General features: G+C 55.0%; 2 protein-coding genes across 3 annotated transcripts; both read right to left on the bottom strand.

Annotated features, from left to right (window-relative positions):
• Positions 1–3,869: 3,869 nt before the first annotated feature.
• EGLN2 (egl-9 family hypoxia inducible factor 2) lies at positions 3,870–12,169 on the bottom strand. 2 transcript variants are annotated; one of them, XM_074369625.1, is made up of 6 exons: positions 12,022–12,169; positions 9,924–10,984; positions 5,629–5,748; positions 5,060–5,196; positions 4,770–4,837; positions 4,325–4,513 (listed from the first exon to the last, which is right to left on the bottom strand). In XM_074369625.1, exons 2-6 carry the CDS (start codon positions 10,746–10,748, stop codon positions 4,458–4,460), a joined length of 1,206 nt encoding a protein of 401 aa, XP_074225726.1. In that variant the 5' UTR covers positions 10,749–10,984; positions 12,022–12,169; the 3' UTR covers positions 4,325–4,457. The 2 variants fall into 2 exon arrangements, with proteins under 2 accessions (XP_074225727.1, XP_074225726.1); XM_074369626.1 differs by lacking the exons at positions 4,770–4,837; positions 5,060–5,196 and having other exon boundaries at positions 3,870–4,513.
• A 1,393-nt stretch (positions 12,170–13,562) lies between these two features.
• Positions 13,563–22,672, bottom strand: RAB4B (RAB4B, member RAS oncogene family). Its single transcript, XM_074369628.1, has 8 exons — positions 22,051–22,672; positions 20,789–20,869; positions 20,397–20,511; positions 18,830–18,892; positions 18,593–18,747; positions 17,280–17,375; positions 17,061–17,191; positions 13,563–13,942 (listed from the first exon to the last, which is right to left on the bottom strand). The coding sequence occupies exons 1-7, from the start codon at positions 22,064–22,066 to the stop codon at positions 17,076–17,078; spliced, it is 642 nt and encodes a 213-aa protein (XP_074225729.1). The 5' UTR covers positions 22,067–22,672; the 3' UTR covers positions 13,563–13,942; positions 17,061–17,075.
• Between the last annotated feature and the right edge of the window lie 20 nt (positions 22,673–22,692).

Raw genomic sequence — 22,692 nt, forward strand, 5'->3', positions numbered from 1 at the left:
AGGAGTGTTACAAGAATTGTATTAGGAGTCAGAAGTGTATTTAGGAGTCAGAAGTACAGGGTAGAGCATTCAGGGTTCACAGGCCCACAGGTGGCCAGGGTATTCTGAAATGCACACCTACAGGCCAAATACGATGGGGTTCAGGGGTTCAGGAGGGTGCACCTGTCGACCAGGGGTGCTGACATGAAAATGCTAGTGCATTTAAGACTGCCAAACAGGACAGGCTGAGGCAGGCACAAAGAAAAGGCCAGGAGGAGGCAAGTGCAGCAATTAGGGCTGCGGGCAGGGTGGAAACTTTGGGTTGGAGAATTACAGAGTGAGCATCCCGCAGGCGCTCATCCCTCCCACTCCTAGCGTCTGCCCTGCTCCACCCAAGACCCAAAGGGAATCAAATAAAGGTAAAGGGGCTCATCGAGGATCAAAGGCATGATGATTACTGGCGTCACAGCGCTGCTGTTGCTGGTCTTGGTACTGGCACTAGTCGGGCAGAACTGGGGTGCCTCGGGAACTCAAGGCACAGAGGGCCCTACCCCCTGGGCCCACACCACTTCTGCTTCTGGGGAACTTACTGCAGCTGGAGTCTGGACGCCTGGACCGTGCACTCATGGAGGTAGCCCCGACAGTGGGTGGGGAGACAGAATTCTGGATTTGTGGAGATGGGGCTGGGGGCTGGAACTCCTGGTTCTCTGAACCAGCTCTAAAGACAGAGCTGAGGGCTCAGACCCTGAGAGTCCTGAGAGAGGTTGAAGGACCTGGAGTCCTGTGATCCAGGTAAGGAGACTTGGAGTGGAAAACCTTGGTGCAGGACATCTGGTTGTGACAGACGAGGAGACTGGGGTGGGAGTCAGATCTGGCGGGAAAAGGGGCTGTGGGCCTGAGCTCCTGGTTCATGATGGAGCCGAGCTGTCACCCTCCAACCCCCCCACTTCTGGGTCCTGAGGGAGGAGGAGCCTTGGGGAGGATGGTCTGATCCCAGGGGAAGGGTAGCAGAGAGATCTGTTCTGGTTCAAGGCAGGGAGGTATTGTGGTCCAGGACGCCTAGTTCTGAGAGTGCTGGGAGCTGGGGACAGGGACTTCTAGATCTTGAGAGAAGACAGGGTGGAGTGGGAGTCTGGACTGCTGGGTCTGTAGGAGGAAGAAGCTGCGGGCCAGGCTCTGGGGTCTCGATGGAGGAGGGGTCAGGAGTCCAGAACGGGACCCGCTGAGCACCGGCTCCGTGTAGCTTTCTGGCCACTGGGGCCCAGTGTTCACAGTGTGGCTGGGCTGGCACCCTGCAGTGGTGCAGTGCGGATACGCAGCGCTGCGAGACGCATTAGTACTGCAAGCGGATGCCTTCTCTGGGGCCATGGCAGTCTTCGAAAGCTTCACACACGGAAACCGTGAAGCCCTGGCAGCGGAAGTGCGGGCCTGGACCATCCAGTTTGGGCGATCAAGAGTGGGACGGAAAAAATGGAGCGGGGCCTAACAAGAGTCAAGGCTAATGAGGACAGACTGCAAGGAGAGGTCGAGGTGCAGCTACAGTGTAGGGGTCGAATGGGCGGGGGGCGGAGGGGCTGGTCCTTCATGCAGCCAATAGAAGTGAAAAGTCTAAAAGTCCAAGTCAAGGAGAGCAAGCACTTGTCAGGGATCGGGACCAGCAGAGGTGGGGCCAATGCGTGTACAGGGCCGAGAAGGCTGGGGTGGCAACCAAGAGGCCTGGAAAAGAAGCAGAACGAAAGGTTGCGGGAAGTCGTCTCCACTACTGGAGATGCTTCCGGGTTGGGTTGGGGCTAACTCCCCGGCCCGCCCCCTTCTCTGTCCCACCCCCAGGCATCTAGTGTTCCAACGGGCAGCGGTGGCAAACCCTGCGCAATTTTGCACTTGGAGCACTTAAGGGGTTCGGTCTGGAAACGCGGACCATCGAGAAGCGTGTCCAGGAAGAGGCAGCTTGTCTGCTTGGCGAATTTCAAGCCACCGTTGGTGAGGCCTGGTCGGAAAAGGACCTGTTGTGGGTGTGGCCTTTGGACAAGAAAGGGCCGAGGGAAAGCGTTTAGGTGGAAAGAAGCCAGTAAGCCCAAGAGCTAGGTAGGGGTGGAGCCACAGCGTACCACCTTGTCTTGTTCCCACTCCCAGGAGCCCCGTTCGACCACCGACGGCTACTGGATAATGCCGTGTTATCTGTTCCGTGGTCTTTGGGAACCGCTATGGCTACGAGGATCCGGAATTCCTGAAGCTCCTGGACCTCTTCAATGACACCTTCCACATCACGAGCTCCAGATGGGGCGAGATGAGAGGGTCGGCACCAGTATCTCCCTCGTGTGCCAAATCTGCCAAATCCCTAGTCCACGGACCTACATTGGATCATTAGAATGGGACAGTTTTAGAATTTTGGAATTCTGGAACGTACAACATCAAAATTCTGGTCCAGTCTTCCCATGGGTAAACTAGTAGTATTGTTCAGTGTCGTATTGATTCCCTATCCCCCTCAATGTACATTTTCCCCTCCCTCCTGGACTGGCTCCCGGCCTGCACCACCAAATCTTCCGAAACTTCACGGACCTTCGGGTTTTCATCTCTCAGCAAATCCAGCAGCACCAGCAGAGGCAGCAGCCTGGGGTGACTCTCGATTTCATCGACTGTTTCCTGGATCAGGTGGATAAGGTGAAGGGTCATGCTGCCCTAAACTCTATCCCTGCTGCCCACCAGCATAAGCCTGACAAGCGCAGCACCTATCTCCTCTGCCCACAGGAACAGAAGGACCGGGAGAGCCACTTCCAGGAGGAGACGTTGGTGATGAAGACACACAACCTCTTTGGCAGCACTGAGGCCACAAGCACCAATCTGCGTTATGGGCTCCCCATTCTGCTCAAGTATCCAGAGGTGGCAGGTCTGGGAGCTGGAGAGTCAGGGATGAAGGCGCCAGGGTTTGGGGATGGCTGGGGGCTGGGGCATACTCAGTTCATACTCTGCCAGCTCCAGCCAAAGTGCAGGCCGATCTGGATGCCGCGGTAAGTCGGATACGTGCCCCACACCTGGAGGACTGCCACCGCCTGCCTTACACCAACGCCGTGCCGCACGAGATCCAGCACTTCATCAACGTGCTGCCGCTGGAGCTGCCACATTCCCTCACCCACAACGTCCACCTGCGTGGCCACTTTCTGCCCAAGGTGCCCACTGAAACCCGGGGGGTCTGCGCAGGGACAGGGGAGGGCCTATTAATGAAGATGAGCAGGCATGATCACAGTACTCACATAGCCCTGGGACCAAGAAAGGCGGCTTGCTTTGCCAAGAGCTTCTAAAATGGGGTTTTAGATGAGTGGAAGGCAGTCGCTTGCCAAGTTTTAGGGTAACCATTGCATATCACCCCAAAGCATCTTTGTGATTCCTCTACTTGTGTCTGTGCACTGGGACCCCACCCAATTCAAGGACCCAGAATGCTTCAACCCCACCAACTTCCTGAACAAGTGCTAGTTCCAGAGCAACAATGCATTCATGCCCTTTGCCCCAGGTATCAGCCGGGCAGGGAGGTGACCAGTCTGGATGATCCTTGGGGCACAGGGGTTTCTCACCCTACATGTGCGTCCCTAGGAAAGTGGATGTGCCTGGGTGCAGGCCTGGCCCTATTGGAGACCTTCCTCTTCCTCACCTTCATTCTACAGCTGTTCTGCCTGCAACCTCTGGGGAGCCCCCCCCCCAACATTGACCTCACCCAGTGCACTGGCCTGGGCAATGTCCCCCCAGCCTTCCAGCTCTGCCTTGTGGCCCACTGAGGTCAGGCTCAGCCACTCTCTGCTCACTGGCTCTCAGAGCTCCTCAACCCCTTTGGTCAATAAAGGCTCTGAACTGCATATAGAGGCTTCTCCTTACCCAGAGGGAGCCAGAGGCAGATGTGTGCAGCTGAGGTAAACTTTTATTTCTTGGCTGACAGGACTTTCACACCCATGCTCCTCCCAGCACCTTTGATTCTGCCCAAGCAGCGGCAGCCAAGTCCAAAAGGTGCCACGGCCAAAGGGGTTGGGGAGTCACTTCACATTCCAGGCTGGAAGAGTGGGGGGCTCGGGGATACTCCCCCCACAAACCTTTGCCAGCAAGAGGCCATGACTCACCCCAACCCCAAATCCTGCATCCTGGTGGGAGGTGGCAATGCCTCCTTCCAGCTCTCCAAACCTGAGAGGGGCACAACCAGACAGAGCAGGACACAAGCCCCCGAATCCAGTAATGGTAGCCCCCAACACTGGCCCCTGCCCAGGTCATAACCCCAGCCCCCAACCCAGGGCAGCAGAAGTCTCTCCTCCTTGGTCCTCAGTGATGGACGGAGCCCTCCACACCAGGCAGGACAGAGGCAAAGTCAGAAGCAGCGGCAGTGGCGGGGAAGGAGCAGGCACCGAGACTGGTGGGCTGCTGGCCAGGAAGCACCAGGCCAAGGCTCTCTCGAAGTCACAGCAAGCTGTCTGTCCATGCAGCTCTGGGGCTGGCCACTAGGTAGGCGTGGTCGGCTGTGATACAGGTACTTGGACACCTTTCTGTCCTGATGCTGGGGGTGACAGGGGACAGAAGATGGTGATGGTGAGTCATCAGGGAAGGAACAAAAAGGCCAAGGAAACCTGGGAATATGGGGAAAGGAGCAGAAGAGATGGGACTCATGCTGGGGATACCAGGAGAGTGGTCAAAGATGGGGGAAAATGAGTGGCAGGACTCAGTGAGAGACTGATGAGGTGGCCTGAGGCCTAGTGAAGTACATGGAATAGGGAGGACTTAAGGAAGGGGGATGCCATTTGGGAAGGAGGTACCTAGCTGATACTTGTCTTTGGCTGCTGCTCGCTCCTTGGCATCAAAATACCAGACAGTGATGGCGTACCTGGGGACCAGAGCAGCCCCAGAGGGCGATTAGAGATCACTCTTCTTTAACTCCAGCCACCAGATCCATAGTGACACTAGAGTCCACCTTCTGAGCCTGGTTCTGTTACCACCTAGGCCCCTTCTCAGCATTTCATTACTTCCTAGTCACTCCAGGGATCTGACAAGACTTTGTTGACACAGTGGGAGCACCTGGGCATATCCCCAAAAGTATGGATCATACCTGGTGGCATAGGCTGGCTTCACCTCATGAGGGTTCCGCCGATCCGACCAGAAAATGAGCAGGCGGTCAAAGAGTGGCTCGATGTTGGCTACCACGGGCCGGCCCTCAGGGAATATCTGCAGCAGGCCGCCATGCACCTGAGGGCAGGCCAGAGGATGAGGCAGGAGGTGGCCAGTCCGGCCTTGCACTGCCGGGCCCCCAGGAACCCATCAGGGGGCATAGCAGCCACACACATTACCCCCTCCCCGCCATTCAGGCTCTTAAAATGAATGACAGCCCAGAGTCTGCATCACCATGGAGATCTGCAGGAAGCTACCAAAAACAGGAAATGGGGTGGGGGAAGTGTTTATTAGGCTGGGGGCTGGGCGGACAGCACCATTCCCCATAGAGGGGGAGCTGCCATCAGTGAGCTGGAGAGAGAGGTGCGAGAGGTGCCACTTCCTAAGAAAAGCCATCAGGCAGACTACACAGCCCAGAATGGGTTGAGAAGAGGAACAGGACAACGCTAGGAGCGGAGCTGGGAGTGGAAAACCAAGCCGATGCACGCCACCCCACCCCCAACACCCTACCTTGACGTCCCAGTTCTGGTTCAGGTAATAGATACAGGTGATGCAGCGACCATCGCCATGGGGGTTGTCCACATGTCTCACGTACCCCAGCCCGTTGCCTGGGTAACACGCCACCATGGCCTGGCAGAGAGGATGGAGGTGGGTTTACTGAGGCTAGCAGTCAAGGACGTTTGGCAAAGCAGCCATTACCTTCTTTCTCACCCCTCATTTCTCCCTGACTCCTCAAGTGTTCTGGGCTTCGACGGTTCCAGTGCTCAGATTTTCTTTTTCAGCCAACCCCCCATCTGCCAGAAACCTCAGCTCCTGGGCCTCAATAGCCCACTACACAGAACGCACACACACACACCCCCATCCACACCTGGAGTCTGGCACCAACATGCGGCTCAATGAGTAACTAAGAGTTTGGTTTCTCAAAGATGTGGTGTGAGGGAAAGGGCCCAGGTGTTCCTGCAGACCTGACTCCTGGGTTCACGTCTCAGAGCTGCCATATGAGCTGTCATGTTAGGCAGGTGACTTAACTTCCCTGTCTCGGTTTCCTCATCCGTGAAATGGAGCTAACAACCATTTCACAGGTCACGAACGAGATAAATGCCTGGAAGAGCACCCCGCATAGTGCCTGACATGTGATGGAAAGCCAGAGCAGGGGCTGAAATGACCCTCTGCCCCTAGCTACTGGGAGGGCTGAGGAGACAAACAGGGGAGCACTGGCATGAAGACCCCCACCTCCTCCCCAGCTAGGGACCATCTGTCTTGATCCACCCCACCCCACACTGATGCCAGGAGGGGCTCCGCTGGCCACTGCTCCTCACTAAAGCTGCTACACCTGTGGGCCACAGCCAGCTAAGACAGCCCCAAGATAAACACTCTCAAACAGATCGGCATGTGCTGCCAAACAGGAGGCTTGCCAGGCACCCCATGGCAGGCCAGGTTGACTCAACATCTCAGCCTCCTCCCCACTTATTATTCCCCAGGGCTCACCCCCAGCAAAAAACGGAAAATGGCTCTACATTAAACATGTGCACCTGGTCTCCCATAGCACCTGCCCTGGGAAAGAGAGGCCAGAAGGGCTGCCACTTGGTATGGCCACCTAGTAGAGAGCCACACTTCTGACAGCAAGATGACAGCAAGAACCTGTCCCCCAAGTTCCAAAGGAGAACCTTTTTTCCACTGCTCACTCCCTGCAGACGGGTCAGTGCTCTGAGAAACTGCTTCACTGGGAGGAAAGAACACAGCTGTGGTGGGGGGGGAACATGGAGGGGGGCAATCAATGAGTCACTGATTAGGGACGGGGAAGACCTCCCCAGTTAGAATCCAAGCAGAGATTCTGCTGGTTCTGCATGATGGGGTGGGGCAAGGGGGTCCAGTGCCGCAGCCACTTCCCCCACACAGCAGCCAGAGACCCTTTACTCCAGCTTGCCACTGCTCAAATCCCTTCAGTTCCTCACTGCATCCCAGAATAAATTCCTGACCACAGCCTCCAAGGCCACTGGCCTCATCTCCATCTCCAGCCTCGCAGCCCTCTGGCTCTTGTCTGACTAAGCCAAGCTGATCCCCAAGGCCTCTGCTCCTGCTTGGAACATCCCCCTTGTTATTCAGGTCTTGGGTCAAGGAGCACCTTGAGTGCTCTAGCAGAAGGCACCTGGGCTTAGTTCCCATTCCACCCCTCTCAGTGCAAAATCAGTACAGGTACTTGTTTCCCTAGTACCGGCCCCTAGGGCCAGGTCTGTCTCCCTAGTGCCCGGGGGTAGCTCCTGACTGAAAGCGCACCTCTAGGTCTCAAGGCCTCCCTTCCATCCTGCCCTGGGCACCCTTCCAGGGTCTCCCACCATGCAGGCAGGGACACCCTCTGTAGTCTGGCATGGAATGGGACTTGTGCCTGTAAAGGGCACAGAAACAGGCCCTTTAAAGACCTGTTACACTCATCTGTATGTGTGTGTGTGGCAGGGGTGATGTGTGCATTCTCTGGTCCCAGAGAAGCATCTGTATCTCCTGCCCTCACAAGGGAAAGGGACAAGGAGAGTGACATGGAAACTTGCTCCTCACCCTCCCATCCCAGGGAAAGGGCAACCAGGATCAACGTGCCAAGACCCCCTCAAAAGCATTTGCACAAGCATACCCCCAAGTCAGAATCTCAGGACTGAGCCAATGACAGCAGATCCCACCTCCAAACTGCTTTTAAAAGGGCCTCCTGGGGTCCCATATGGTGGTCGTTGATGCCAGTGGGAGTCAATTCCCTCCCACCTGCAGGTCGACTAAGCGGAGGAACTAAGGAGAGGAGCAAAGGCAGAACACATAAGCTGCATCCAGGGAAGACCCAGAGGCAGGTTGTTACGGGCTGCAGCCACATGGGGAATCCGTGCCACCACCACCACCGTGGTCCCCCACCTCAGCACCCCACACTGTCTTACTCCAGAGCCTGGGGAGGAAGCCCATATGTTGCCCTGTAAAGGTGGGGAAGCCTGAAGTTGCTGTCTCACTGGGGCAGGGGAGGGTCTGAGAGGAACTCCAGTGACTGGGTTGGCTCCTCCTCTCCCTTCTCAGTCCAGCCAGGCTTGTTCCTACCTCCCAGGGCTAAAAAAGTCCCAACCCCCACCCCCTCCCTCCAGGACCCATTCCCAGCCACATCAGAGGCACCAAAGGAAAAGAGATCTGCTCCCTCCTCTCCCCTCCTAAAATGGCCACAGACTAGCTGGGGACTTAACCTGGTTTTCCAATTCTGTGGATGAGCCAAGAGAGGCTCAGAGAAGTATCCTGCCCTGGGCCACTCAATCTTGTGGTCTCCCCTCCATCTCCCTCCTGTGAGGATTGGTGACCCTGGGGAGAAGGTGCTGAGCACCTTGTGGCCAGAGAGATTCTCACTGCTCTCTCCTGCCCCTGGCTCTCCAGCTATCAAGTAACAGGAGGCAGAAGGAAGTAGGACAAGTTCCAACTGGGGTGGGGAGGATACTGGCCTCGGCCCCGGGGGAGCCCTGGTCTCTGAGCCAGCTTCAGCCTGAGACAGAAGCTGCACAGAGGCAGCACCCGAGATGGGATCTGAGGGAGAGGAAGGAGGGAGGGGACAGCAGCAGCACAGCCTCATGCCCGCAGGGCAGAACACAGTCTGTGCCGTCAGCCAGGCATCACTGGTGCTGTGCAGTGGGCACTCCCTACAGGGCCTTGTCCAAAAATCACCAAACCTTGGACTTAAGGCCAGGGCCTACACCCTACACGAAAAGAATTAACATTTCAGCAGACCAAAAAGGCCCTATGGACTATTGTCTTGTGCAGGGCTCCTGATCCCAGGTTCTCGAATGGGCTGCTGGAGACCCAGAAGGTCCTGATGACTGCCCGTGAACACCGATCAAATGAGCATTTTTCTTAAGAGAAGGTCTGTAGTTTTTGGCAGATTCTCAAAAAAAAAAAATACAAAAAACAAAAAAACCCAGGTTCCAAAAAGAGATTAATAACACTACTCTAAAGCAAGACAAACGGGCCAATAAGAAACACAAAGGCAGAGAGTCAAGGAAACAGATCAGAAACAGACAAGATGAAGGGATAGGCAGAAAAGGAAAGATGGAGGGCAGGAACTAGGGCAGGGAGGGTCAAGAAAGATGAAGACATGACTTCCACCTGGGCTAGCACATGGCCACCCCCAAGAAGCTGTCCTTAATGCAAATGCCAGAGTATGGGATACAGTGAACAATGCAGCTCAGCACCAGTGCCTCCTCCCGCTGCCTGGCATCAGCCTCCCCATGGCCACCCTTCACCTCCTGGTTCTCCTGCCTGGGAGACAGAATGGACAGTCCAGAGACAGATAGTGGATAGGATGGAAAAGACAGGTATGGATCAAAAGATAAGGAAACAGGGGAGAATGAAGACAAGGACAGACAGGTGCAGATGGACAGACGGAGACAGAAACATGTGCCTGTCTAAACTGACCACCCTTGGTCTAGGACCCATGCACAGACATCAGGGAGCCGGGAACTACACCATGACCCATGTACAGGTGTGGAGCCATGAATGTCAGCACGTCTTCCCAGGTTCTTCAAGAGGATTCCTGGCAAGGTGAAGAACCGACTATGACTACAGGTCAAACCCATGGTTTACAGGTGCACAAACTAAGGCTCACAGGGAATGAGAGCCCACATTGAACTCCAACACCCCCTCCACTGGAGCTGCCTAAACCCCTTTGTTACCTCAGAAGCCTGTCTCCAAACCCACTGGTGCTCAGAGACCAAGAACCCAACAAACAAGTGCTGGGCAGCCCCCTACCCCACCCCCAACACCCCCCCCACACCAGGTCCCTGCAGCCTCACCTTGGTGCGCCCGTTGATGACGTAGCTGCCCAGCCTCCCAGCACAGTGGCGGATTACAGCATCCACATGGGCCATGAGGGCACCGATGCTTCGGCAGCCCGGCTCATGGCCTTCCACCCAGGCAATCTGGTCCCCACGGATGCTGCGTGGCGGGATAGCCCGCTGGCTCACTAGCTGCCCATCACGCAGGCGCCCTCCCCGCTTCAGGGCCTCCACCTCCGCCAGTACGCGGCTGCCCAGTGCCGCCCCCAGGAAGTTGTCCTTGACGCAGATGCCATAGTACCGCATGCAGGGCACAATATAGTCCAGGGCCAGGCGCTCAGGAGCAGAGGGCAGCACCTCCTCCCTCAGCCCAGCGCTGCCCTCACCATTGCCACTGCTGCAGCCCTCCCCTTCTGCCTCCACCTCTTGGTTCTCCTGCCTGGCCCAGGGCCGCTTGCTGGGTGCAGGGGCATCCCCACCATCCTCTGCCCATTTCCGTTTGGGAGCCTCAGGCCGGGCGCCCTGGGCTGCCAGTCGCTGGCACCCCTTGGTGACCAGCGCCGCAGCACCCTCACTCTGCAGTGGCCGCAGCTCCCCGCCATCCTGCCCACCAAAGCCCTCTGGCAGGGGGCTGGCTGTGGTGGAAGTAGCTGTGGCTCTGGGGGTCCCACTCCCCGCCGAGGCCTCACCAGGCGCTCCTGGACGGTGGTAGGACAGCAGGGGACAGGGCAGATAACTCTCCACCCCCATCCTGGCCCGGCTAGGCTCCAAGGGCTCTGTCACTGAACCCGGCAACTGAGGGAGAGCCTGACTCAGGGGCTGCGGCTGGCACGGGCTGTCCATGGTAGCAATGTCTTCATCTCCCGGGCATGGAGGGCACGGCCCAGGCCCATGGTGCCACCCTCCTCCACCTCCTCCTTCTCCACTTGATGCAGCCGGGGGCTGGGGCGGCTGGGCCTGGCGTGCGGCAGGGTGAGGCAGGGCAGGTGGCAGAGGCTTTTCCCGTGCCCTAGGGGTGTTTGCTGGTCCCCAAGTCCTCTGCTGTCCCTAGGGACTTGACAAGGGACCTGTCAAGGTGGCTGGAGAGAGAGAGAGAGAGAGAGATAGAGAGAGAGAAAGGAATGTGAGAAGAGCTACAGGCAGGTAGGTTGGGGGAAGGGATACGGAGTGCTAAGGGCAGTAGAAAGGAAGATACACAGTTACAAAGACCCCAAAACCTGAGGCCACGTGGGGAAGAAAACTCTGGGAATTTGGGAGGAATCACTGACAGACAAGGGTCAATGAGGGGGGCAGCTGGAGGAGGCTGGGTAGATGACCCAAAGACAGAGGGCTGCAGTGGGGGCTGTGGAACAGAGCATCTTCGGACAGACACAGACCCACAGACAGAAGAGAGAACCTTAAGTAGAAAACGATGGCGAAGGGGGGAGTAGGAGAGTTAGAAACAAACAGACGGGGAGGAGGGGGTGGGGATCTGCCTGGAAGACCATGAGAATGTGGGGATCCACAGGCAGTGGAAACTGGGGAACCCAGAGAAAAACACACCAGAGAGAAGATGGGAGGGCGGGTCTGAGACAGCCGGACAGAACGGGGTGGAGGGGTCGACCTGGGCCCAACAGGAGGAAGCTTGTTGGGGGCTGACACACACCCAGACGGAAGGGAGGTCCTGAGACAGAGAGAGACGGAAGAGAGCCGTGGGAGCAGGGTCCACAGCGACAGAGGGAAGGGTGGAGGAAGGTTCACGCTTTGGGGACAGGACTAGGGTAAAAAGCGCTCCCCTCCCAAGTCCCTTCAGTGCGGGCCTTGGGACCCCTCAGGGCGCAGCAGGCAACAGAGGTAGGGCCTAGGGACCGCTTGGACCCCATGCCACCACCCCTCCCATCCCCCTCCGCCCGCCGCGAGCTCCTCGCTCCCACCCCAACCCCCCCCCAACGGCCGGCGCTCAACGTGCCCGGCGCGCGTTCCCTCCCCCACGCCCCACCCCCACCCTCCCCAGGGTCTCCACGCTCCACCAAGGCGTGCCCCGAGCGGCCCCCAACTCCCCACTCGGCTCCCACCGGCGCCCCGACTCGAACGCCTTCTCCTTCCCCTCTCCCTTCCCTCTCCGCGCTCTCCTTACCGAGCTTTTTCCTACGGCCGCGGCGCCGCCGTTTGTGCCAGCCGCCCTGCGCCGCACAGCGCGCCATACCCCGCCCCCACCACCCGCGACGCTCCGCCCCCGCCTCGCCCGGTGGGCACGTGATCGCGCCCGGGCGGAGAAGGAGGTGCGCGCGCAGGCGCGGGCCACACGGGGCGGGGCGAGGAAGTTCAGAAGACCCCCATCCTCGGGAAAGGGGAAGTGGGCCCGTTACCGATGCAAGGCTTGTTTGCGTCCTCTGCTCCGCCCTTTTTGCGCGAGAGAATGAACGCCGTTAGGAAGGGCTGGATCCAAAGCTGGGGGTGGTTTCTGCACATATATTGCCAAGGAAGGGTGGGAGAGGATGCAAATAATTATATTTACATAGACAGGCCCACCCCCCTCTGAGCCAAGAGCCCTGCGCAGAAAGAGGAGTAGCTTGATCGGGGAGTGGCATGCAAATCGTCGATATTATTTACATGGACAGCCCCGCCTTCTCACAGCCCAAGAATAGGAATGAGATACTGAGAAACGTCTGCGCAGTTAGTTGGGAAATGTATGTAAATTTGCACACCAGTAATTTACGTAAGGACTTTTTATAACGGAGGGAAAAAGGGAGGAACGTCCTTGCGAGGAGGGAGAGATGACCAGAAAGGCTGTGCAAACGTATCCTGACCCATTCTGCTGTGTCCCATCGGGACAATTATGACGAAAGCTACGGAGAGAAGACATTCGCATGACAGCCTTCAGTCTTTTGAACATTTTAGACGACCTAGCCTGGGAGGACTATGCGGATGAGATTATTTAAATACCCTGCCCTCTTCACCACCAGCCAGGCTGAGCCAGGACTCAGGCCTCCCGATGGTTTAAGGACAACTTGGTGGTGGGTGAGCAGTTGGGAGTGTCCTGATGTCCTGAGCGCGCTGCACCTGTCTCTGGTACAGCATGTGCAGTTATCTGAGGTTCACCTCGACACAGGAATAACATACCGATCTCAAATTTGCACAGGAGTCAGGGTTGCAGAAAGACCCACACAGTCTTCAGGGTTCATGGTCAGGTATCAAAAGAGCCAAATTCACACCAAAACTCACACAGATCTCAGGGCACACATACACAGTCACACACCAAACATCAGTCACTTCCTCGGATTTTCAGACATCAGACATGCATAGATAGCTATCACCCACCTGGCCCAGACCCAGGGCTCACGAACAGGCCTGAATTCTCATTCCCTAGCCTTGGTGTCTCAAACAACACCAGCCTCATGGACACAATTTCCAAGGACACAGAGTAGTCACAGGCAACAGTGTCACACAAACACACACACACAAGCAGCAGACATTCCTACAGATCCCAACACACACACATCACAAAGGGACATCAGTGTTACATATGCAGGCAAACTCCCTCCATGACAGACACCTAAGCCACAGAGTCATGGTAGACCCCCACACCATGTCCAACCCCAAAACATGGCTACAAACACCATCTGGAACCTCTTCAGTCTCCCCTCCCTCCCACCCCAAAATGACAGAGGCCATGACACAGGTGTAAACAATGCTTTATGGGGGCAGGATGGGGACAGGACAGGCCTCCAGGTAATAAATAACACGTACTCGCAACAGCAGGGCCAGGGGAGCTGAGGCCAAATGGCCCTGGTTTCAGGCTTTGGGAACTCTTTGAGTATGATCAGGAGTTTGGGGGAACAGGGGTTAGCCAAGACAGAGGAAGCAGCAGCAGGTATTGATTCCCCCTTCCCCCGTGGCTCAGTCTTGCCCCTCAGCCAGGCCCCACCAGGCCAGGGAAGGGGGACAGGTGGCAGGGCAGCTTCTCTGGGGCCAGGGCAGGTGAGGGCCTCGGCCTCCCAGGGCCTGGGTCTGGGCCCCAGCCGGAAGGACAGGGCTGGTCCTGGAGAACAGCTGAGCTGAAAGAAAAGTGTGCGGTGAACTGGAGGGATCTTGGGCCTGTCCAGTTGGTGTCTGCCTCATTTCTGGGTCTCTTCCTGCCCTCCTGTCTGGGCTTGTCTGTCCATGAAGGTGACTTGGGGCTCTGACTCTGAGGGCACGTGCACCTCTCTGTTTATTCTCCTCAGAGAGTTGTCTCCTTGAGTCTGTAGAAGGCCATGGCGATTTCTAAATTTTGTCTCCTCACCTTTGCATCTGTGTTTGTCTGTGTTCCTGGATCACCCCAGCTCTAGGTCTCATTCCAGTGTTTTCCAGACTGAGGAGACACATTTTGGTTCTTGCTTTGGCTCCAGATAGCATTACCTGGGAGCTTCTAGAAATCCCAAAATCACTTCAGAATCTCTGAGGTAAGGCCTGAGCATCAGTTGCTCATAAAGCTCTCCAGGTGATTCCAATGTGCAACACTGTATTGGGGATTGGGAAATCAGTTTGGTGGGCCTTGAGCAATTTTTAAAAATTGAAATAGATAAAATAGAATGGAGAATAACAGAGCGCTTCATATGTAATAAGAATGTTGGTCCACAGAGATAAAAAGGAGGTGGGTGGGAGCCAGATGCTGAGCAGAATGGAGAGTGGGTATGGGGTTTCATTTTAGGGTCATGAAAATGTTTTGGAACTTAGACGGTGGTGGTAGCTGCACAACCTTGTGAATGTACTAAATGCCACTGAATGGTACACTTTAAAATGGCTACACTTATGTGAATTTCACCTTGATTTTAAGAAAAAGAATATTAGTACAAGGAAAACTTTGGTTTATACATGTATGACTGTATTAGATCAACATATAAAATATATTTCCCCCTGCAGACTGCAGTCAACAAAGTTTGAAAATGCACTGTCTTATTACACTGAGGGCAAACCCGAAAACAGACTCAAAATTAAGTCTTGAGGTGACGAGTACACAGCCCAGAGTCTTTAAATGGATAAGAAGAAAACTAATAAACAGCCCTCATTTATCACGTCTTAGTTGGGCCCTGTTCTAAGCACTTTACATGAAGTAACTTAATCTTTTCAACACCCTCATGAAGTTGGTACTACTTTCAGCCCCATTTACAGGTGAGGAAACCAAGACCCAGAGAGGTTAAGCAATTTGCCCAGAATCACACAGCCACGAAGTGACAGAGTTGGAGTATAAACACAGGCATCCCAGCTCTGTAGACTATGATCTCTCACCTCCTTCCCTTCTCAGATGGGGAAGACAAAACTGTACGGATAACAATGATCAAGTGTACAGAGTTGAACACTTTAAAAAGGAGGAGCAGTTGTGAGACCGCCCGTCTAGAGGGAGTGACCCCATTTGGGAAGCCAGTACAGGTTCCCTGCAGGAAGAGTCATTTTAGCAGAGACCTGATGTTGGATGGCAGAAAGGAGGCAGGGGGACAGGCACACCCAGGCACTCACAGCAGATGCAAAGGCCTGGAAGGAAAAGAGGGCACTGCCCAGAGAGTTCACCCATGACTCCTCTTTCTCAAATTCCATATCCATTCATCAGGAACTTATGTTGGCTCTGCTTTCAAAGTACATATATCCCAAGTCTAACCACTGTGCTCCAAGGCAACCCTGGAGCTGCCAATGGCTGGGGAAGGGGGTGGGCATGAAGCACAGAGATGAGAATCAGCAAGATGTTCCCCCCCCCCGGAGAAGTGGGGATGCGACCAAATCCTGTGGGATCGTTCAAGCCTGTCAAGGAGTTTGGACCAAACACAGGGAAACAAGCAAGGATTCCTGGAGGAGGGGGAAGCAGTTACCAGAGACGAGAGGGAAGGAAAAGTGTTCCTGGTAGAGGGAACAGCAGGAGCAAAGACCCAGAGAAAGGGAAAGAACTTCAGTGTAGCCACAGTGGCCTGTCAGGTGGGGAGAGGTATGAGTTGAGGCCAGTGAGGCTGGCAGGGGACAGCCCCTGCAGAGGGTCAAACACCAGGCTGAGGTGCTTCAGCTGTGTCCCATGGACCCTGGGAGCCATGGTGGTTTCCAACAGGGAAGGGGCAGATCAGATTTGTGCTTTAGGAAGGCTCAGTGACTATATCAAGAGGGGACAAGACTGGAGACAGAGATCAGGGAGAATACCAACCTACCCACTTTCTCAGCCCCTGCTCTGCCCCCACCTTGGTCCTGTCCACCACAGCGGTTCACCTCAGCTTTGCAGTGGCTTCCTCCCTGGCCTCCCAGCAACCACCCCTGTTCCCCACAGTCTCTCCTACATATGCAGCCAGAGGGACCCTGTGAACATCTGAATCAGATCTTGTCCCTCCGTTTGGAGCCCTCCTATGGCTCCCATCCCACCCAGAGTATAAGCCAGAGTCCTCCCCAGGGCCCACAATGCCCTAACTCATCTGCTTGCCTCCACCCCAAACTCATGTCCTGCTCATCTACCCGACAACACACACCCACACACCCACACACACACACACACACACACACCCACACACACCCACACCCACTCCAGCCACACTGGCCTCCTTGGACTTCCTCACCCAGGCCAGGCACAACCCTACTTCAGGGCCTTTGTATTGGCTGTTCTCTCTGCTTAGAACACTCTCTCCCCAGGTCCCCACATGACCCTCTCCCTCACTTCTTTCAGGTCTTTGCTCAAATGTCACCTTGTCAATGAGGCCTCCCCTTATCATCCTGTTTAACATGCCACCCCTCCCCTCCCCACCCTCCTAGTCCTGCTTTATTCTTCTCCACAGCTCTGATCTCCCTAACTACACAGTTTACTTATGTATCTTGTTTATTGCCTGCCTCCTCCACCAGGGCAGGGATTTTTGTCTGTTCTACCCTCTGCCATATCCCCAGTGCCTTGAACAGGGCCTGGCACATAGTAGGCACTTGAGAAATCTTTCACAGATTATGAATAGGAGGGTCAGAGATCCAGGGCAGAGAGCCGGCAGTGGGATGGAAAGGAGGGTGGATTTCCTGTGGCTGGGAAGGTGGCTACTTTAACTCAAGTGTTCTTGTACCTTTCTTTCTCACTCTTGTTTCTCTTGTCATCTCTCCTTTTCAGTGTCTCTGTCTCTGCTCTGTACTCCCCTTTGCCAGGAGACCAGCCCTGCAGTCGCTGAGTCCCCAGTATCCCACCTGGCTCCGTAGGTCTCAGCAGCCACAGGGCTGAGGGGCCACGGCCTGGGCACTCCGAGGCTGCCGCAGCTGACGAAGGGAAGCATCACCATACTGGATGCCAGAGCCCATCCTCTCGGGGTCAAGCTCACCTGGCAGGAGGGGAAAAGTCAGAACTGGTCCTTTGGAGACCTCTGGACCCTGCCTTTCACTCCCACCCTGGTCAGCTGGGGGCCTCACCTGAGTCAATCTTGTTCAGAATGGTGCGGGCACACTTCAGGAAAGCCTCCTCCACGTTCTCACCAGTGAGAGCACTAGTTTCCAGGAACATTAGCTCTAGGGGAAGACACTCGGAAGGTCAGGGCCTCAGTCAGTCCCCAACCTCTACTCTGACTTGGACCTGCTGCATCTCATTTTGTTCCTCAGATGTTCCACCTAAGTTATTTCACTTAGCATAATACCCTCCAAGTCCATCCATGTTGCTGCAAATGTCAAAATTTCATTCTTTTGGTGGGTAGAGGGTGTAGCTCAGTGGTAGAGTGAATGTTTAGCATGCAAGATGTCCTGGGTTCAATCCCCAGTGCCTCTGTTAAGGGTGGGGAGGGATTTAAAAAAAAAAAAAAAGAACCCAAAATTTTTTCATTCTTTTTTATGACTCAGTAGTATTCCAGTGTGTGTGTGTGTGTGTGTGTGTGTGCGCGCGCGCGCGCGCGCGTGCATTTACCACATCTCCTTTATCCAGTCATCTGTTGATGAACATTTAGGTTGCCTCCATATCTTGGAAATTGTAAATAATGCTGCTATGAACATTGGGGTGCATGTATCTTTCCAATTAGCGTTTTTGTTTATTTCAGAAATATATCCAGGAGTGAAATTGCTGGGTCATGAGGTAGTTCTATTTTTCGTTTTTTGAGAGACTGCCATACTGTTTTCCCACAGCAGGTGCACCAGTTTACATTCCCACCAACAGTGTAGGAGGGTTCCCTTTTCTCCACATCCTCACCAATATTTGTTATTTGTGGTCTTTTTGCTCATAGTATACTTGCATACCTTTTGATGTGGCTGTCAGTCCCCTAATTAGTCTACTCCCCTAATGCCAGCGCCTGCTAACCTGGGGTCTACCCTGTCCCATCTCCCTTATTCACGAAATGTGCCTGTCCCCTAGGGCCATCGGAGTTTGCAGTCTCCACCTTATACCAATACCCCATGCTGTCTCCCCATGATGGTCAAAACCTTCTGAGCAGCCAACATTAATCAAGCGCCCATCCCTCCAGGCAGTGCTGAGGGCTCCCCATGGACCACCTCCCTTAACCATCATGCACTATGTGAGGCAGAAATGCTACGGCCCTGACTTTCCAGATGAGGAAACTGAGGACCAGGCTGGTCACACAGCTCACATGTGGCAACACTCAGATCTGAACCCAGACTTCTAAATCCCCACTTTCCCCTGTTGAGCAGAGCCACAGAGAGCCAGGAGGCCCACAGGCCCCCCTGAACTGCCCCCATTCCTGGGAGGATCCCCCTTCCCTGCTGGCCCATTGCATGGCCCTCACCATTCTCCTGGGCAAAGCGGGAGGCCTCCAGGAAGGTAACCTCACGCTCTGGGTCCAGGTCCTTCTTGTTGCCACAGAGAATGACCACGATGTTGGGGCTGGCTAGTGTGCGGGCATCTGTCAGCCAGGCAGCCAGCGAGTTGTAGGTCTCCCGGCTGCGGAGAAGGGAGAGAGAGAGGGGAGGCAGATGTAGGAGAAGGCAGCCCGGGCCCCGCCCCACCCGCTCCGTGCACCCACCTGGTGATGTCGTACACCAGCAGGGCTCCAGCCGCCCCTCGGTAATAGCTCCGCGTCACCGACCTGTGGGGCCAGGGGGACCCAGTCACCCCCGAGGCTGGGGTCTGGCCCAAGACTGCCCCCCTCTGCGGAAAGAGACTGGTGGTTCGGAGGCCCCCTCTTCACCGCTGGGCCATCACCCTCAACCTGGCCGTGGTCTGGTCTCACTACAATTTCTCACACTCGTGGTCTCTCTGTCTCCCTCAATCTCTCACTTAGCCGCCCACCTCTGTCTCCATCTCTCCCTCTCTCTGAGGCTCTGTGTGTCCCTGTCTTTCTATACGTCTTCATTGGTAGGTGTCTTTCTCCTTCTTTTATGTGTGTGTGTGTGTTTAACTGTCCTTTAATCTTTGTCTGTCTTACTCTGCCTCTCTCATCCTCACCCTTTCCCATTCATTCATTCATTCAGCCGGCATTTTATGTTCACCCCTTTTGCCCAGTCCTGGCCAAGCACTATGCAACTACATCCCCTTGGCCTTATCCTGCTCTGTCTAGGGGAGGCCCCCTTCCCAGAGTGGCCAACTGTATGCATCTCCCTGTGTCACCAGGCTGGGTCCCTCCAGAACTCACACAATCACTGCGCAAGCATTTGTTGAGTACTTACTGCAAACCTGGCCCACGTCTCACACCTGTCTCCCCTGCACTCTCTCTCTGTCTCTGGGCTCTAAGTACCTCACACAGAGAACTAACACACAGATATTAACTTGGCAGCTATGTACTGCTGCCCAGGGACCACATGTCCCCATGGCCTGGATTCCCTTGTTTCTCTCTCCCTGCTCCCTATTTCTCAGACTCCAGGTTTCTGGGTGTCTATTACCTTTTCTGCAGACATTTCCTGAAGGCATACGAGCCCCACACATTTCCCTTTCTTCCCAAAACATCCATTCCTCCATCTCTCTGGCCACACCTGTCCCACTTTCCCTGTCTCTGTCTCTCACCTCTGTTTCTCTGAGTCCCCTTATCTCCCGATCCCTCCTTCTCCCTTTCTGAGTGTTTGTATCTCTCTTTCAAGTTTCCCTTTCTGTTCTACTCATTCTCTGCCAATCTCTACCCCTTGCCCCACCCCAAGCATCTTCAGGCCTCGTTTCTCCCTGGGGACAAGTCTCCATCTCTCCAGCCCATGAGTCTCTCCCACATAGTCTCTGTCGGTCCCTCCTTGGCTCTCTCACTGCTTTTGTTTTGTTTTGTTTTGTTTTTTCTTTAAATTTTTCTTTTTAATGGAGGTACTGGGGATTGAACCCAGGACCTCAGGCATGCTAAGCAGGCGCTCTATCACTGAGCTATACTCCTGCCTCACTTTTCATTAGGCTCCTTTTTCAATCTTTTTCTCATTGTCCCTGTCATCCTCTCTCTAACATGCCTTCTTTCTTTGACTCTATCTACCTGCTTATCACAATCTCTTATCCCGCTCCCTCTGTCTTGCCTGCCCTCTCAGTGTCTCCTTGCTTGTATCATTATGTTTCCAGGTAACTCTGTACACTCCTCCCCTCTCCCCAACTCTCTCTCCTTGGGAGCCCAGCCCACCTACCGAAACCGCTCCTGGCCAGCTGTGTCCCAAATCTGTAGCTTCACGGTCTTCCCACCCACGTTGACCACCCGAGATCCAAACTCCACGCCGATTGTGTGGTTGGAGTCCTGTTTGACTGGGGAGTGGGAGGGAGAGAAGAGGCAGTGCAGGGACTCAGAGGATTCCCTGTCCCCCAAGGCCTCCTCAGCCTGTACAAACCCATTGTCATTGCTGGGATGACTGAGGCTCAAGGAGGACCTAGCAAAGAGCACATACCAAGGTAAGGACCAGGCAGCCAGCACTGGAGTTGTACCTATAGCCAGCCCTGCCCCTGCCCACCCCGACAGCTGCCTATTGCCCACACCACACCCATGCCCACAGTTTAGTTCCCAGGACCACTCCCAGAAACTCACACTTATTCTCAATGAATTGATGAAGGAGACATGATTTGCCAGTTCCTGCACTGCCAATCACCAGGAATTTGAAGAGGAAGTCTGAGAGCAGATGGAGCCAAAATCAAGGAAACCCATGTGGAGAGAAAGATACATAGGAAAAGATGGAAACGGAGAGAACATCACAATGACGGGGAGAGAAACAGACACAGGCAGACACAGGACAATGGGTAACAAAATTAACATAATTCTTATATAGTGCTTACCACATACTAGGCACAGTTCTAAATATCTTTACTTACATCAACAACTCACTTAATCCTCAGGAAAACTCTGTGAGGGAGGTATACTAATAATCATCCCCATTTTCCAGATGAGGAAACTGAAGCTGGAAAGGTTAACTGACTTTCCCAAGTTCCTGCAGCTAGGCAAAGCTGGGATTCCAACGCAGACCAACTGGCTCCAGAGTCCAAGATATCAGCTATTACACTGCTAAAGCCTTCTGAAAACCGTTTCATCAAGGACTACAGTCTTGCCCTTGCCCCCTACGACTTCACCTCCTACCACTTTCTGATTCATTCATTCCACTTTAGCCTCCAGCTTTCAGTCTACTCCCTGAAGATGACAATCTGGTTCCTGTCTCAGGGTCTCTGCACTTGTTCCCTCTGCTTTTCTCTATTTGCTGAGTGAATGCAGCTCCCTGTGACTCCCAAACCAGCGCTCTTTCTTCCGCATCCTGTTCTCCCACCTCCTATCCATCTATCTGGATTTCCCAATTCTCATTCCCTCTTTCCCTCCCTCTCCCCAAGACCCTACCCCTATTCTCAAGCTTAAGCCCCACCCCTTGCCACTAGCCCAACCCCCTGATTCAAGGACAACTCACCCCCAACCGCATTTCAGACCTCTCCAGAGTAGTCCCAGGGTACAGAGCATCCCTTCAGGGTTCCCCTAGCCCTTCCAGTTTGACCCCTGCCATTCACACAGCCAGCCCCGCCCCATCCACTCAGGCTCCGCCCAGACATATTAAAGCCCACCCCTTCCCTCAAGGCCCACCATGATCCAACAAGACTGGTTTCCTCAAATCCCGCCCCAGATCTATTTCGCCCACACACCAGTCACTCAGGCTCCGCCCAAATCGATTAAGCTCAGCATCAGACTCACTAAGCCCCTCCCAGCCTCCACCAGACCCCGCCCCCTGAGGTATAAAGCCCCGCCCCATACCCACAGGCCGCATCCTCCCTGGGCCCAGACCCCAGACCCTAACTTCAGCCCACCACCCTTACCGTAGGTCTCAGCCATGACTCGGTCACGGCCACTTAGGGCCGCAATATGGCGACGCGGCCGCGCCTGCTCCTCGGCTGGCAGCCGCTCCACTCGGGCTGCAGCCCCGGCTCCTTCCTATTCCCGGGGCCGGCGCCGCCACTTCCGCCTCCACCCCCCTCCGGCGCGACCCGCTGGGGCTGCGGGATACCTGGCCACGCTTCCCGAAGGCAGGGATTGGTGGACTCAGTGGACACGGGGCGGGGGCAATAGAGCCGATTGGCGGTGAAAGAGGGGCGGGACCAAGACGAACGATTGGCGGAGCCAGTGGGAAGGGGCGGCACAGAAATGCTTCGCGGAGCAGAGAAACGGATTTGGTCAGAAGTCCTGGGGGCAGGGTCGAGGTTCCAGATTGGGTAGGAGCTAAGTTGGGGGCGGGCATACGGATGCAGAGAAGAGGGTAGGACTGACAGAAAGAGCCTCGAAGAGGAGTGATCTTGGGCTGGAGAGTACAGCTCTCAAAGGCAGGAAGGATGAAATTGGGATGATACCCAAGTTAACCTCCCACCTCCCTTTGCAGATAATCTTGTAAGAAAACCTAGAAAAACCTCTCCTCTGCATTTTTTGTCTTCCTCATGATCCGACTGACTCATTGCCAATAGTTC

This window comes from Camelus bactrianus, chromosome 9 (assembly GCF_048773025.1).
Source record: "Camelus bactrianus isolate YW-2024 breed Bactrian camel chromosome 9, ASM4877302v1, whole genome shotgun sequence".
Taxonomy (NCBI): domain Eukaryota; kingdom Metazoa; phylum Chordata; class Mammalia; order Artiodactyla; family Camelidae; genus Camelus; species Camelus bactrianus.